General features: G+C 52.6%; 1 protein-coding gene across 4 annotated transcripts in view; it reads right to left on the bottom strand.

Moving 5' to 3' along the window:
• Positions 1 to 14,618, bottom strand: part of RUSC2 (RUN and SH3 domain containing 2) — a 63,334-nt gene that overhangs the window by 7,882 nt on the left and 40,834 nt on the right. For 3 of the 4 annotated variants that reach the window (XM_082241755.1, XM_082241754.1, XM_082241756.1), the window contains exons 3-9: positions 12,195 to 12,962; positions 11,229 to 11,414; positions 9,162 to 9,305; positions 7,307 to 7,383; positions 2,481 to 2,655; positions 1,148 to 1,253; positions 493 to 539 (exon numbers count right to left, since the gene is read on the bottom strand). In XM_082241755.1, the coding sequence (XP_082097881.1) occupies positions 493 to 539; positions 1,148 to 1,253; positions 2,481 to 2,655; positions 7,307 to 7,383; positions 9,162 to 9,305; positions 11,229 to 11,414; positions 12,195 to 12,962 (1,503 nt within the window). The remainder of the gene's footprint in view (positions 1 to 492; positions 540 to 1,147; positions 1,254 to 2,480; positions 2,656 to 7,306; positions 7,384 to 9,161; positions 9,306 to 11,228; positions 11,415 to 12,194; positions 12,963 to 14,618) is intronic. The other variant, XM_082241757.1, reaches the window with a different exon arrangement.

Raw genomic sequence — 14,618 nt, forward strand, 5'->3', positions numbered from 1 at the left:
GCTGCTGAGTTGTATTTGATTAAGGCATGTCAGCATCTGGGTGTAGTATATAAGGGGCAGCACGTAGCTCTCCCATTACCCTGGGGGATGGGTTGGTGGTTGGGTCATGTTGGTTTGTTGATGTATTTAGTGTAAAGGGAGTTTTTGTTTTTCTTATTAAAACCTTTAAATACTTTTTGAGTCCTTCCTTTTTAATGCATGGTCTCCCCAGCAAGCTCTCTGCAGCGCTACCATACTGCAACAAGCCAACACCGCTCACCCCCAAAATGCTCAAATCACCCTTCACAATGCCAGAATGAGGCTGTTTCTCCGTGGCTCATCTTGCCCCATTTCTCGGACCTGACCGGGGCTTTCTCCTGCTTCCCCCGGCAAGGTGCTCGACTCAAGGTGGGCAGCTCTGCAGAATCTTCCTTCTGGCCATTGGCCAAGATCCCAACCACTACATTCGGATGCAGGCCCATGCCCCCCCACCTCCCTGCCACCTCTTCTTACCTTCATGGTTGTAGAGGTGGTTAAACCAGAACTCCAGGGACCGGATGCTGTTGGAGGAGAAAGCAGAGAGAGAGAGAGGGGCTGAGAGTCGGTCAGTCTCATGTCCAGGACCCACAAGTGTGGGCCTGGCAGGAAGGACACCCCAGCTGCCAAACTCAGAAGCAAGGCAGGCTGATGGCTGGAGTTTCTGGCGTCCCAGGAGCCCCCAAGGAAAGCCCTGCTGCCATGTGGGGACCAGCACTGTGGGGAAAGGCCCCCATGGGAGTTTTGGCTGGCCAGAAAGTTATGCAAGAATCAGACCCGAGTTCCGGTTTGTGAGGTGGCAGAAAAGGCTCTCATGGAGATTCCCCCAGGCTTGGCTTTAAAGCACGAAAGTCTCCTATGAGGCAGCGGCCAAGGGGTGGAGGGGTGGGCTCTATCGAACCCCTCACCTTCCTCCCTTGGAATCACCTATTTGTGGAGTCACAAGGGACCGCAAGGCGCAACCCCTGCAATGCAGAAACCACAGGTAAACCACAGACTTTGGGAACGTTTAGGTTTATTGTGGGGGGTGGCGCCCTGAAGATTTGCTCATTTCCCTCACATTCTCCCCACCGCCCGCCCCCCTTGGGCCCACCCCAAAGGGCTGGCGTGAGACGGCGGAAGCAGCGCTTACTTGAGGAGGCCGAGGATGAAGGCGTTGAAGCGCATGGAGTGGCTGGTGAGCTCCGGGTATTGGCTGACTTTGCTGCAGAGGCCGTGCAGGACCTTGGTGGAGGGGCCTGGGGAGGAAGGGGAGAATCACAGAAGGGCAGCCTTGGAGGGGACCCCGGGGTCATCTAGCCCAACCCTCTGCAAGGCAGGTATCGCAACACAACATCCCCAAGAGACAGTCAGCTGGGGGTCAGGCAGAGCACCCAGCCTGAGAGGGAACCCGGCACCCAGGGGAAGGGCTGGGAGGGGTTGGCACCCGGGGAGAGCTCCCCACCTCCCAGAGACCTGCCAGGGAGGGAGGGGCTGGCAAGGATGCCCCCACAGGCCTGGAAGGGGGGGCGCTCTCGGCTTAAAGGTGACACCAGTTTTAATCTGTTTTCAGCTTATTGCTATTTCAGCTTTTTGAAAGTCTTCAATAGTTTTTGCTACTTTTTCTTATCAGTTTATTGTTTAAACTTTTTCTGTAAATCACTTTGAGGTTTGGGTTTTCTTTTGCATAAATCTTGAAATAAATAGTCATCGATGAAGCGAACATGATGCTGCAAACAGCCCAAGGGGATTCCGGCTTCAGGATTCAAATATTGGAAAGTCTCTCTCTCGTCCCGTTGCTGGTTTTGACCCGTAACGCCAGTCAGGGCCCAGCTGGGATCTTTTAAAGAAGCCTTCGCTGCCGCCACCTCCTCCTCTTGTGATCTTGAAGGTTTCTTCAAACATATACCCACCCAGCTTGATCACATTCAAGCCAAAGCTGTTTCCAACATGCCTTTAAAGTATCATGTTGTTATTTAAACCACGTAAAACCAAGGTTGGAACAGAGGAGTCCCACTTGATGTGTGTATTGGAAAGCTCCGATCGGTGTAACTGGCACAACTGCAGGTGCCCCATAATCCCTGTGCAAAGCCAGCTGCTTAGTGTGCCAACGGCCTGCCCTCTGGAACTCCCTGCCTCTTGATGTCAGGAAAGCCCCTGTACTGTGGGCCATCTGGCATCTGCTTTAAAGCATTCTTGTTTAGATAAACCTACTCAGATGCTTAACATTTTGAAATAATTTCCAATCTGTTTTAGTCTTTTAAATTTTGTATGTTGAATATTTTTCTTCGTTTTCTTGTTTTATCTTTTTTGTAAACTTCTTTGAAGTTTGTTTTTGTTTGTTTTTTAAAAAGCGGTCTATACATTTTATTAAAATATATACATATTTCAATGTGTGGGGTGGTGACCAGAAACTTTCTGCACCGGGCACCACCTGGCCTTGCTACGCCACTGCCCCCCCCCCCCGGGACCCCTGCACTGCCTACCCAGCTGGGTGGAGGCCTCCACCACGCTCCAGGGGATGTTCCTCCTCTGGCCGATGATGACGTCCAGGACGTAGGCCTTGAGCCCGTCGCTCAGCACGTCCCGGATGGCCGGGCACAGGTACTTCAGGATGAGGTGCCCCACGTTGGGGCTGACGGAGCTGTTCCCCAGTTTGGCCTGAGAAAGGAGGGAGAGAATCAGAGGACGGCAGAGAAAGAAGGTTCTTCTGACCACATGGGGTGGTCTGGTAGGAAGGTTACAGCTAACTGGGAAACGTTGGAAAGAAGAAGGTGTCCCAGCTAAAGAAGACTGGCAAGTGAAATTAATGGAATATTTTGGAAAATTAATTAAAAAAAATATTTTTTAAAAAACAACACTTACTGGGAAATGATATACAATGAATTGAAAAGGATGTTCAAAATAACTTTTATTTAAAAAAAAACCACCCAGAAGCTTTTCTTTTGGGAATCATAGGGATAAAACTACCTAAATTGTATAGAAATTTATTTATGTGAGCTAATACAGCAGCAAGAATGCTACTTGCCCAAAAGTGGAAAGAAGCAGAAGTCCCAGTAAAGGAAGAATGGATACAAAAACTTATAGAATATGCAGAAATGGTGAAACTTACCAGAAATCAAGATAACGAAATTTTTATAAAAGAATGGAAATGGTTTACATCTTGATATTTACAGATAAAATGCAAACAGATAAAAGCATTAGCAGGATTATTGTAATAACCTGCAGTTTCATAAGAGTATATATTTAAAGCAGATAATTAAATGAGCAAACTAAATGAATGTGGCTATGCAGAAGATAATAAAATAAATAAATTTAAGGAACAGCAGCAAGCAGGATTCGAACCCAGGGTGTTCTCTTAACCCGCTTTTAAAGTCCCATAGTGGGATGAAGCCCAGACAGGACAAAGGGGTCTATTTGACTTGACTCAGGGACCAGGGAACCGGAAATGCTTTGCTTTGTACTTTGATGGAGTAAGCCTGAAAGACTGTATTTGAGTGACTTGGGCCTGCCTGGATCTCAGGTTCTACCTGAGACCACACCTTTTCTGTGACATCTCTGTGATGTCTTGATGATGCTTCTGGAAATGTATTATGGGAAACTTTTAAAAACTGACGTAAGCCTCTGTTTGGGGCTACTCTCCGCTTCTTCTATGTTGTAGTTTGGAATTTTGTTGCAGCAATAAAGATCAGGCCTTCCGACCGCTGGTTTGCTTCAATTTCTTGGCTGTAGTCTTGTTTGACCTTCCAACCTAAGCCTGCGGAACTCACTGCTGCAGGTTGGACTAGAGGAGAATTAGGGGTCCCTCCCAATTCTGTGATTCTATGATCTCTGGTTTAAAGGTGAGAAAGAGTCAGAGAGACAAAGGGTTCCTGCACCAGGCAGGTCAATAAATCTGACCAGGCTCAGATTCACCCTGTTTGACGCTCTCTAGTGATGCTCCAGCCAGGAGAGGACAAAGGGACTGTCTCCTTATGAGATAGTGTCCAGGTGTATGTTACTTTTCTAAGCTAAGTCTGCCTTCTGGGATCCGATTGTGAACAGAATGTGAGTAAACTCTTTTTATACTTTTATAGAAGACTGTGCCGTGTCTTATCTTTTATGAGGGAATAAGGGGAAAATACCAGAACAGTTATTACAGAGGCTTTAGTGAGCCTGAGCAAACGCATCCGCTGTGAGTTTAAAAAGGGGAATGTTACTCTGCTAAATTGTGAACTTGTTATCACAAGTTGGAAAGGCTATAATCACACAATATATCCTCTCCTGCCTCCCTGAACATTCCCACAGATGCAGCCCAGAGCACTTTCCCCCAGGCGGATGACGCACAACACCCCTGCAGAGGAGGCCACCATCCTTTCCCTTTGGCAAGCGGAAACTTTGAGAAGCGACTTGGCCGAGGCCACGCAATGAGTCGGGCGGGGGGGGGGGGATCTGGAGCTGGGACTCTCAGCAATGCCCAGCCTGTTTGGTCAGTGTGCTCGATTCCTTGCATCTCCTTGCAAGCTCCCCCCCCCCTGCAACCCAGTTCAAGGTTTCCGCCCCCACCGGATAAGGCAGGATTAGAGCAGTAAGATTAAGGCGAAACCAGACTTGAACTCGGCCCAGACCAAACTGCAGAAGCCTCAAGCTCCGCGGCGTTAAGGGACGCTCAAGGCTGTGACCTGTCTTGGCTGCAAATCCTCAGGATTACTATAAATAAATAAGTGAGACATAAACCCGGGGGGGCGGGGCGGGGGGGCAGCTGGAGCCGGGAGGGAGTTTGAGGAAGAGGGCAGGGTCACGCGGCTGCCGATGTCTCAGCCTTTCCAGGAAGAGGAGAGGCTCCCTTGCCAAACACCCCCGTCTCTGGGAAACAAAACCCTCCCGCTGCAAGACACATTTCCCACTGGCAGAGGGTGCCGGTCATGGAATAACAGAATTGCAGAACTGGAAGGGTCCCAGGGGTCATCCAGGCCAACCCCCTGCATTGCAGGAATCTCTGGGCCAAGGCGGAGCTTGAACCCGTGTCCCTGAGATTAAGCCTCATGCTCTACTGACTGATCTAGCTGGTCCTCAAGTCCAACCCCCTGCAGTGCAGGAATCGCAGCTAAAGCGTCTCTGACAGATGGCCAGCCAGCTCTGTTTTAAAAACCTCCAGTGGAGGAGAGTCCTCCACGTTGGTCCTGGTGCTCCCATACGGAGCAGGAGAGAAGAAGCTGGCTCCATCTTCCCTGTGGCAGCCTCTGAGATCTCCTCCCAGGACTCAGCAAAGACACAACTGTTTGAATGCGCTATAAACCTGCAACACCAGATGGCACCAGAGAGCAGAAATTTTTTATACGCGTTTTTCCATAGGGTTTTTTCCCCTTTTGTTATAATGATCTAATTTCTGATTTATTTATAGCATCCCCCCCCCATGTGTAGACCCACCTTCAGTCTCCTCTTCCCCAGGCTAAACATCTCCAACTCCCTGAGGGAGCTACAGTACAGTGCTACCTCTAGTTGCAAATGGGATCCGTTCCGGAGCCCCGTTCACAACCTGAAAGGAACGCAACCCGCGTCTGTGCATGCACGGGTTGCGATTAGCCGATTCTGCGCATGGGCGTGACGTCATTTTGCGCGTCTGCGCATGTGCGACTGGCAAAACCCGGAAGTAAGCCTTTTTGGTACTTCCGGGTCACCGTGGGACGCAACCTGAAAATGCACAACCTGAAGCAAACACAACAAGAGGTACGACTGTATTCTTTTTCAAGATTCTGCAGAGTCCCCTTGCACCCACAGCCTGGGATTCCATAGGCTTGGGTTCCTACTCTCCTGCCAGGTTTTCCTATGAAGCTTTGCCCATAGGAGGGAGAAAGGTTGTTTCCTGCTGCTCCAGAGAAGCGGACACGGAGCAATGGATCCAAACTACAAGAAAGAAGATTCCACCTAAACATTCGGAAGAACTTCCTGACAGTAAGAGCTGTTTGACAGTGGAATTTGCTGCCAAGGAGTGTGGTGGAGTCTCCTACTTTGGAGGTCTTTAAGCAGAGGCTTGACAACCATATGTCAGGAGTGCTCTGATGATGTTTCCTGCTTGGCAGGGGGTTGGACTCGATGGCCCTTGTGGTCTCTTCCAACTCTAGGATTCTAGGATTCTAGGATTGCTGCAAGAAGGCTTCTCCTCAAGGAGAGGGAGGGGTCCAGATCCTGACTCCCAAAGGGCTCCTCTTTGGGAGCTGACCTGGGACCTGGCAAACCACGGGACCCCCCTGGCCTCGTCTCCCCACTTGCCCACCGCTCTCCTGATCATTAACGAAGCTGAGCGTTGGAAGACTCGGGAGGGAGAAAAGGAAGCACTTTGCCAGCAGGAACAACTGCTTCACGCAACACAGAGCGAATCTATGGAACTCCCTCCCACTGGAGGCAGTGATGGCTTTAAAAGAGGGTTAAGAAAACACCCTGGGTTCGAATCCCGATTGCTGGTTCTGTGGGATGTGAAACACAAGAGCAGTCAAGTACAACTTTCCTAGAGTGAACATGTTTACACATAGGGAGGACTGTTTGTCCAGCCAGCAGGTCAACTTCCTGTTTCCTTCTGGGCTGGGACAGACTTCCTCTGCATGTGACGAGAGGTGGGCGTGGCCTCACCTGTGCAGGTAATGACAAAAGCACAGGGCAGGGCAGCCATCTCTCTCTCTTTGACTACATGCATCGAAGAAGCAACATCTGCTTAGCCAAAGATGCTCTCTTGGCAAAAGAGGAGAAAGGGACTGTCTCCTTATGAGATAGTTTCCAGGCATATGTCACTTTTCTAAGCTAAGTCTGCCTTCTGGGGGATCCTATTGTGAACAGAATGATGTGTGAGGAAACCTTTTTAAACTTTTATAGAAGACTGTGTCGTGTCTTATCTTTTATGAGGGAATAAGGGGGAAATACCAGAACGGTTATTACAGAGGCTTTAGCGAGCCTGAGCAAATGCATCCGCTGTGAGTTTAAAAAGGGGAATGTTACTCTGCTAAATTGTGGAACTTGTTAACACAAGTTGGAAAGGCTATAATCAAACAATATATCCTCTCCTGCATCCCTGAACATTCCCACAGTTTCCCATGGACAACTGTGAGAAGAGGATGCTGGAGTAGATGGGGCGTTGGCCTGATCCAGGACAGGCTCTTCCTACTTGCGCTAAAGGGACAGGGGCTGTGGGGGGGGCGCAAGCGATGGTGGTGGCAATGTCTTGAAGGGCAGGGAAGGGCTCTGGGAGCCCCTGGAGGATCCTGGCTGCTCCTGGTGACCTAGACCCAAGGAAGGGGAGGGGAGGCAGAGGGAGAAAAGGAGGAACTTTGGGGCTCACCTTCACCCCAGGATCCCTGCTGGTCCCAAAATGCGCCACAATCAAATCCACAGCCATGTTGATCGCCTTGATGAGACCTGGGGGGCAGAAAAAGAGGGCGGGTGGGTGAGGGCCCTCGCCGCGCATCCCTCACCTGCCCCACACTGCAGAGAAGGTCCCAGGAAGGCCATCCCCAGAAGTTTCCTTCTTGGATAAAACTCAAAGCATCCTAGAATTGCAAAGCTCCATCTGGTGTGTCCCTGCCCCCCCCCGACATGCATCATCATCATCATCATAATAATAATAATAATAATAATAATAATAATAATTTATTATTTATACCCCCGCCCATCTGGCAGGAAACTTGGAGATCTGAAGGTGTAATCCTGCTGCCTCTATTATCTTTGAGAATTCTGGGAGAATCCTGGCTCCAGGAGCCAGCAGGAATTCCTGCCCAGTTGCAACGGAAGAGGCAGCCCGTCTGCCCCCTACACTTGAGTAGGAGAGAGTGAGAGCCCAGATTGGGGGCGAGGCTCAGCCCAAAACGTGTTCAAGAGCTTCAGTGCCCGAGTGAGGCTGCTGCCACCTGGAACATGCAAAGATGGGCCACTCAGATAAACTAGAAAGGACCGAATTTCCCAAAGACTCGTTCGGTGCTGGGAGGGGAGGAAGCGACTGGATCTGGCCCATGTGCTGGAGTGCAGACTCTCCCCACACAGGCCATCTCCCCACAACTGCCAGTAGCTGAAGTGGGAGGCAGGGAGAGAGATTATATTTTTACTCATTTATTCGTCTCTCAATCTCTTTCTCCCAGGAGCTCAAGGCGGTGCTCCCCCTTGTGATAGGAATTTTGAGGTCTTAGATATATGTTCAATGTTCATAAGTGTACCAACCAAGCAAGTACATAGAACAGCACAGGAAGACCGACCTGAAACCATTTTTTATTCCCAAACTGAGCAAGGTCAAAGGAAAATGGAAAAGCCTCCCCATTGTTTTTTCCTTCACAAATCCTGTCTTAAGGGCACATTTAAGAGATGAATAGGGTATGAGGCTGTGACCTGGCTCAGGAACTAAGTATTTATCATTGCAAAAGACTGGCCAGGCTCCCCAGGTATCCAATCAAGTAACCATTAAACAGGTAACCTGGCAGACAGGAGGTAAACAAAGAACTCAGATTTCTGCTGTAGACCACCCTTTCTGTGATGTAGGTATGATGTATGGAGAGGTGGTCTTGAGCTCCAGGGCAGGGAATTTAAAATATCTATATAAGGCCTTGTGCGCCATTGTTCTGGGTCCTCCTCCTTTCCTGCGTGTGAGGGGAGCCCCCTGTTGCAACAGATCAAGAAAGATCAGGCTTACTAGCTGCTTTGCTTCTCGATATTCTCTGCTTGGCCTCTGTTATTCTCTCCTACCAATGGGGAACCTACATAAGGACTCTATATGGGCTCTTGGGTACCCCATAAGGGGAAAAGAGCAGATTTCTGTATACAACATCCTCCTCAACAACAACCCCGAGAGGCAGGAAGGGCTGAGAGAGGCAGCGACTGGCCCAAGGTTGCCCAGTGAGAGTCATGTGGCTGAAAGGGGATTCGCACCCTGGTCTCTCCCAGGTACTTGTCGTTGGAGTCCCCCAGCCCCTGATACGACGCTCAGTGGGTAGCCCCCTCCTCCCCACACTCTCCTTCCTTTATCTGCTCTCCTCATGCACTTGGGGGACACTTTTGGGGTGCTGTCTGTCAATCGCCACTCAATCTGATGCCCCCCAGGGACCCAGAGCCCCCCAAGCCCTTTGCTCAGCTGTCTCTGGCTGAAGGGCAAGGCGGTGGGGAGCCCCACTTCCCTGCCTGGCACCCCACAGCTGCTGTCGGGGCCTCACCCTTCTTCTGCAGCAGATCGATGGAGATGGACTCTGTGTTGCCGTCCGGAGAGAGGCAGAATTCGGCCGGGGGCTTTTCCGCCAAGGAGAAATAGTCCGGGAAGAAGTCAGAGTAGTTGAGCTGCGGCTGCTTCAAGGAATGTCCTGCAGGGAGAGAGGAGGGGAAGGAGACGGCAGGGTCAGATCTGGCTCCTCTGTGACATGCGGAGGGGCTGGCACAACCCAGCCAGATGGGCAGGGCATTAATAACAACAACAACAACAACAACAACAACAACAACAACAACAACAACAACAACAATAATGTAAGAGCAAAAGTAGAGCCCTGTATCTGGATCAGGCCAAAGGGGGCCCATTTAATCCAGCCTCCTGTCCCCACACCCAGATGCCCCCATGAGAAACCCTCAAGCAGGATTCGAACCCAAGAGCAACTCTCCCCTCCTGGGACAGAGGGGGACTTCCTGCCCCGCCAGGAGGACCGGCTGAGGCTGGGAGGGGTCTCTCCTGGGCAACATCCAGGAACATTTCCCTGCAGCAACATCCTAGGAAGGGCTTGGGTGATACCAGGGGCCGGGCGGATTTCGCCTGGCCCTGCACAGCTCCTGACTCTGCCCTGAAGGACCAAACTGGCATTTCGGCGGCTCTGTCCTTATAGGAGGGATGGCTAAAGACAAAGCTATGAATGCCACAAATCCGAATCAGTTGCTGTTCCGACTGAGGCTGCCATCCTGTCTCTCCATCTAGTCCAGGTATGTCCAACTGTATAGAGACCACGATCTACTCCTAGTACAATAAAACGGGGAGTGATCTACCCATTGGCATTGCACAGAGTAGCTGAGCTTTTTAGGGGTGGAGAGACCAAAGCTGTTGAGCTTTCTTCATGGGGGGAGACCAAAGTTGCATTAAATAAATCACCCTACAGCCTGCAGCTCTCATGCCATCACACACTTTCCCCACAGATGCAGGAAAATAAGGCAATCACAAAAGCGCTGGCAGCAGCAAGGGGAAAGAGCAACGGGGGTGGGGCGCTCCATGATCGATCAGGATCACGCCAAGAACCACAATCAACCAGGAACACCCCGTGATCAACCGGTAGATGGCGTTCGACTGGCTGGACATGCCTGATCTAGTCCCTGCAAAGGTAACGGCTGGGCTGCCATCCCACCAGCCTGGGCACACAGGGCATCCTCAAGGCCCACTGGCTTCCCTTGGACTCTGGGTCAGCAACGAAGCTCCCTGGCTGCCATCTTGGGCTAGCCTGGCCCGCCTCGCAGGGCTGTTGTGGGCATTAAATGAGGAGTGGGGAGAGCCGTGCCTGCCAGCTTGAGATGGGATATACGGGGAATAAACATTTTTCGCTCCATAAGACACACTTTTTCCCTCCTAAAAGGGGTGTGTGTGCGTCTTATGGAGCGAATGCAGGATGCGCAGAGCTATCCCAGAAGCCAGAAGAGCAAGAGGGAGAGCTGCGCAGTACTTCTGGGTCGCTGGCTTTCCAGTGAAGCAGGATGAGAGACGGACGGGGCTCCGTAAGGGCTCCTTCCCATCCCTCATCCTGCTTCGCTGGGAAGCCAGCAGACCAAGAGGCGCTGTGCAGCTCTCCCTCTTGCTGTGCTGGCTGAAGAGGCATTGCACAGCTATTGCTGAAGTCAGCACAGCTCTTGGTCCGCTGGCTTCAAGCTGCGCAGCTTGCTCTGGCTTTCCGGGAGGTGGGAGAAGGCACGGAGGGCAGCCTGTCAGTCCCTTCTCCCACCTCCCGGAAAAGCCAGCAAGAGCCGCTCTATCTTTAAAGAGCTGCGCCAAGTGAGCCTGTCTGTGGCTCTTGCTGACTTTTCTTGTTTTCCTCCTCTAAAAACAAGGTGCGTCTTATGGTCGGGTGCGTCTCATAGAGCGAAAAATACGGTATACGGGTTGGCATTCATGGCCCGCCGCTGAGTCCTCTCCTCCCATCCTGCCCTTCTAGGGGGTCCTTCCAAGGCCCCCTTTTAGCCCCCCTCCCCACCCAGAAGGAAGAGGGGAGGAGAGCCGCTCGCTGGCTGCCACAGCCCCACGGGAGGAGGGGGCCCACCGTTGAGTCTGCAGCTGGCGCGGCCCGTGCTCAAGGGGAGCTCGAAGATGGGGTTCCTCCAGGGCTGCCTGCCCTCCGACTGCTTCCAGTCCAGGCTTCCGGCCAGCCCCGAAATGCGGTCCAGACCCAGGGGGTTCCTCCGCCGGTACTCCCGCCACTTGAGGGCTTGCGGAGAGAGGTGGTTGGCTGGGGGGGGCACCCGGGACGAGGCGGGGGCAGCCGGAAGGAGAGATGGGGGAGAAGGAGAGGGGCAGAAAATCAGGGGGGGCAAAGGAGAGGAGGCAGGAACAGAGACAGGCAGTTAGTAGCAGCAGCAGCAGCATCGGGGTGTTCAAGCGGTGAAGCCCCCCCAAAAGGTGCATGGGAAACACACCTGGAGGGAAACACACCTGGAGGGGCAGGTGGGGCAGGAGGCAGCTAGGCAGAGGAGGCTGCAGGGACCCCCGGCCATCTGATGCTTCAGAGGCCTTTCACACACATGCACACAGGCATACTCTGCAGAATCCTAGAACTATTGAAAGGGGCCCCTAGAGTCATCTAGACCACCCCCTGCAATGCAGGATGGGTCTCAGTTCCGGCACAGCCTGGTTTTCTCAGGGAGGGGAGTTGGAGAGGCGGGAAAGGACAGGAGTCAGTGCACCCCCAGGATTGGAGCCAGTCCTTGGCCAAAGACAGGCACGTCCATCCCCTGCCCCCCAGCTGCTCCCCAGGGGGAGGTTACGGGGGGTGCCCTCACTCACAGGCAGTGGGACCCTTGGCCCAGAGATGGTGCCTTGGCACGCGTTCCCCAAAAGCAGGACCCACCCGGGCTGGCGCAGCCTATATCTCCCCCCAACACTCAGTGATTTTGGGCCCCCTGCAATGAAGGAAAATGGCATAGCCCCCCCAACCCCATGCACACTCCCAGATCTTTCCCCAAACACCCCAACGCTCTGCTGCATGACTGTCTCTGGACCAGCTACCCACCATTGAGCGGCCGAGGGCCCAGCGATCCTGCGCCCAGAGCCTCGCTGCAGCCGAGGGGCCACTGGGGCTCCCCGTGGTCGCCTGGCCTGGCCAGGATCAGCCCGGGGGGCATCAGGGGAGGCAGGGCAGTGCTGCGGTGGAGCTGGCGCTCGGGCGCAGGGGCATCCAGTTCCGGCAGCAGCACGGGAGCCTTCGTGGGCGCGGGCGGGGGGCTCTCCTTCTTGGCCTGCAGGGTGGTGCCATTGGCGTTGCTGCTGAGGTTGGCAGCCTGGCTTCCTGCAGGAGGGGAAGTCCCGGCGGGTAGGAGGTTGGCAGAGACCGGGCAAGACCTGCTCCGGGGCGGGTGGCTCTCGTTGCCCGGCGAGCAGGAGGAGGAGGAGGAGGAGTCCGCGCTCCGGAAAAAAGGCACGTTGTTTCGCACGGGGGAGTAGCTGCCCAGCGGGGATGGGCGCGTGGTCTCCGGCACGGGCCTCCTGGCACAGCCGTCCCCCAGGGAGGCCGCCCCGTCCACAGAGCGCTGGCCGTGCCCCTGGACCACCATCTCGGCCGAGGTGGCGGAGGCCGAGGACTGGGAGGCGGAGGAGAGAGTCTGGCTGGCGGCCGAGTGGCTGTAGAGCTGGGAGAGGCTGGCGGCAAAGTGGCTGTGCAAGGCCCGCGCCTTGGGCTGCTTGGCAAAGTGGTGCTGGAACACAAAGGGCTGGATGGGCAGGGTGGTCGGGCGCTGGGCCTTGCTGTAGCGCACCACCGACTTGCTGTCCGCTGCGCCGCCTGCAGAGGGAGAGAGAGAGAGCGTGAAAGGACACCAGGGGACCCAGGCGCCTCTTCTCCCAGTGCCCAAAGGCCCCTAGAAGATTGGACTGCAGATAGACTGCCTCTGGAGCTGGAAGTTCCATAGGAGCATGAGAAGAGATAGCTGGGTCAGGCCAAAGGGGGCTAAGGATATCTCTAAGGACAAATATCTCTAAGGATGTAGTTTTATAAGAATTCTAAGGTCTCAAATAAAACATAAATGTTCATAAATGTACAAGGCAAACACATACATAAGTATATAAACCACGTGTCTGAAATAGTACAGGGGAGCAATCCTGAAGCCATTTTGACTCTCCCAAATTGACCTCAAATATTTCTCTGCAAGGAGGAAGGAGAAGGGGAAAGCTTTCCAAAGGTCTTTGCACTGTAGGGGCTTAAACCTCCCTTTTCAAATACAGCCTGGCAAGTATCTCTTAAGCGGAGCACACTCTCAATATGCCTAAGAGGTTCAGGAAGTATTTACCATCTCAAAGGAATGGCCGGGCTATCCAGAAAATGCAACCAAGTAAGGCCTTATCAGGTATCCTGGCAGACAGGAGAGAAGCAACACACTCCAATTTCTGCTGGAGACCGCCTCCTTCTGTGATGTATGTATGATGTTTTGGGGTGGTGGTCTTGGGCGAATTAAAAAGCCACTCTCACCTCATCCCTCTGCACTCATATCAGGATGGACACTCGATGAACAGTTAGCTGGAAGCATCCACTGTGCATAGGAGCCAACTCCATGGGGCCGAGGGCTCTTCAATCCCCCAATAAAGTATTTGAGGGAGCCAGCCCCCCCCCCAGTTGATGGGTATTGCCATTCATGTGGTGTGCATGCCCCATGCCACGTGATTGATTATGTGGGTCGGGGCTTACCTGAGCCCCCCCAATATTTTATTCAAGTTTGTGCTCCTCTGTGTGTGTTACTTTTTGCAGTGAAAGGCTCCGTCTTTGGCATAAATGTCTGTGAAATGATGCCCAACACAGACGCTGTCTAGTCTAAGTGCCTCCATCCATCTGGAAACCTGAGGCAGCCTGGCAGGTGCTGCTCTGGCATCTCCCTGAGGTTGGCGTGACCCTCCCAGGAGAATCACACAGGCAGCCCCTTTCGGAGGCTCTGGGTCAGTGTGCCCCAGGAGCAAAAGAGAAGTGGAGAAGGGGAAGGCAGTGTGATAAGAATTTTAAGGTCTTAGATATGTAATATATGTTCATAAATATACCAAGCAAACACGTACGTAAATATATAAACCACATGTCTGAAAACCCCACAGAAAAAAGTCCTGAACAATTTGACCTCAATTATTTGTCTGCAAGGTCAAAGTGGGAAACCTCCCCATTGTCTCTTTCCTCACAAATCCTGTCTTAAGGGCACATTTAAGATATGAATAGGGTGTGAGCCTGTGACCTGGCTCAGGAACTACCGGTAAGTATTTATCATTGCAAAAGACTGGCCAGGCTCCCCAGGCAATCCAATCAAGTGACCATTAAACAGGTAACCTGGCAGACAGGAGGTAAACAAAGCACTCAGATTTCTGCTGTAGACAGCCCTTTCTGTGATGTAGGTATGATGTATCTGGGGGGGTGGTCTTAGGTTACACCCCTTCTGTGATGTATGTATGATGGGGTGGTCTG

The sequence above is a fragment of the Podarcis vaucheri genome (assembly GCF_965113315.1).
Source record: "Podarcis vaucheri genome assembly, chromosome: 11".
NCBI classification, from domain to species: domain Eukaryota; kingdom Metazoa; phylum Chordata; class Lepidosauria; order Squamata; family Lacertidae; genus Podarcis; species Podarcis vaucheri.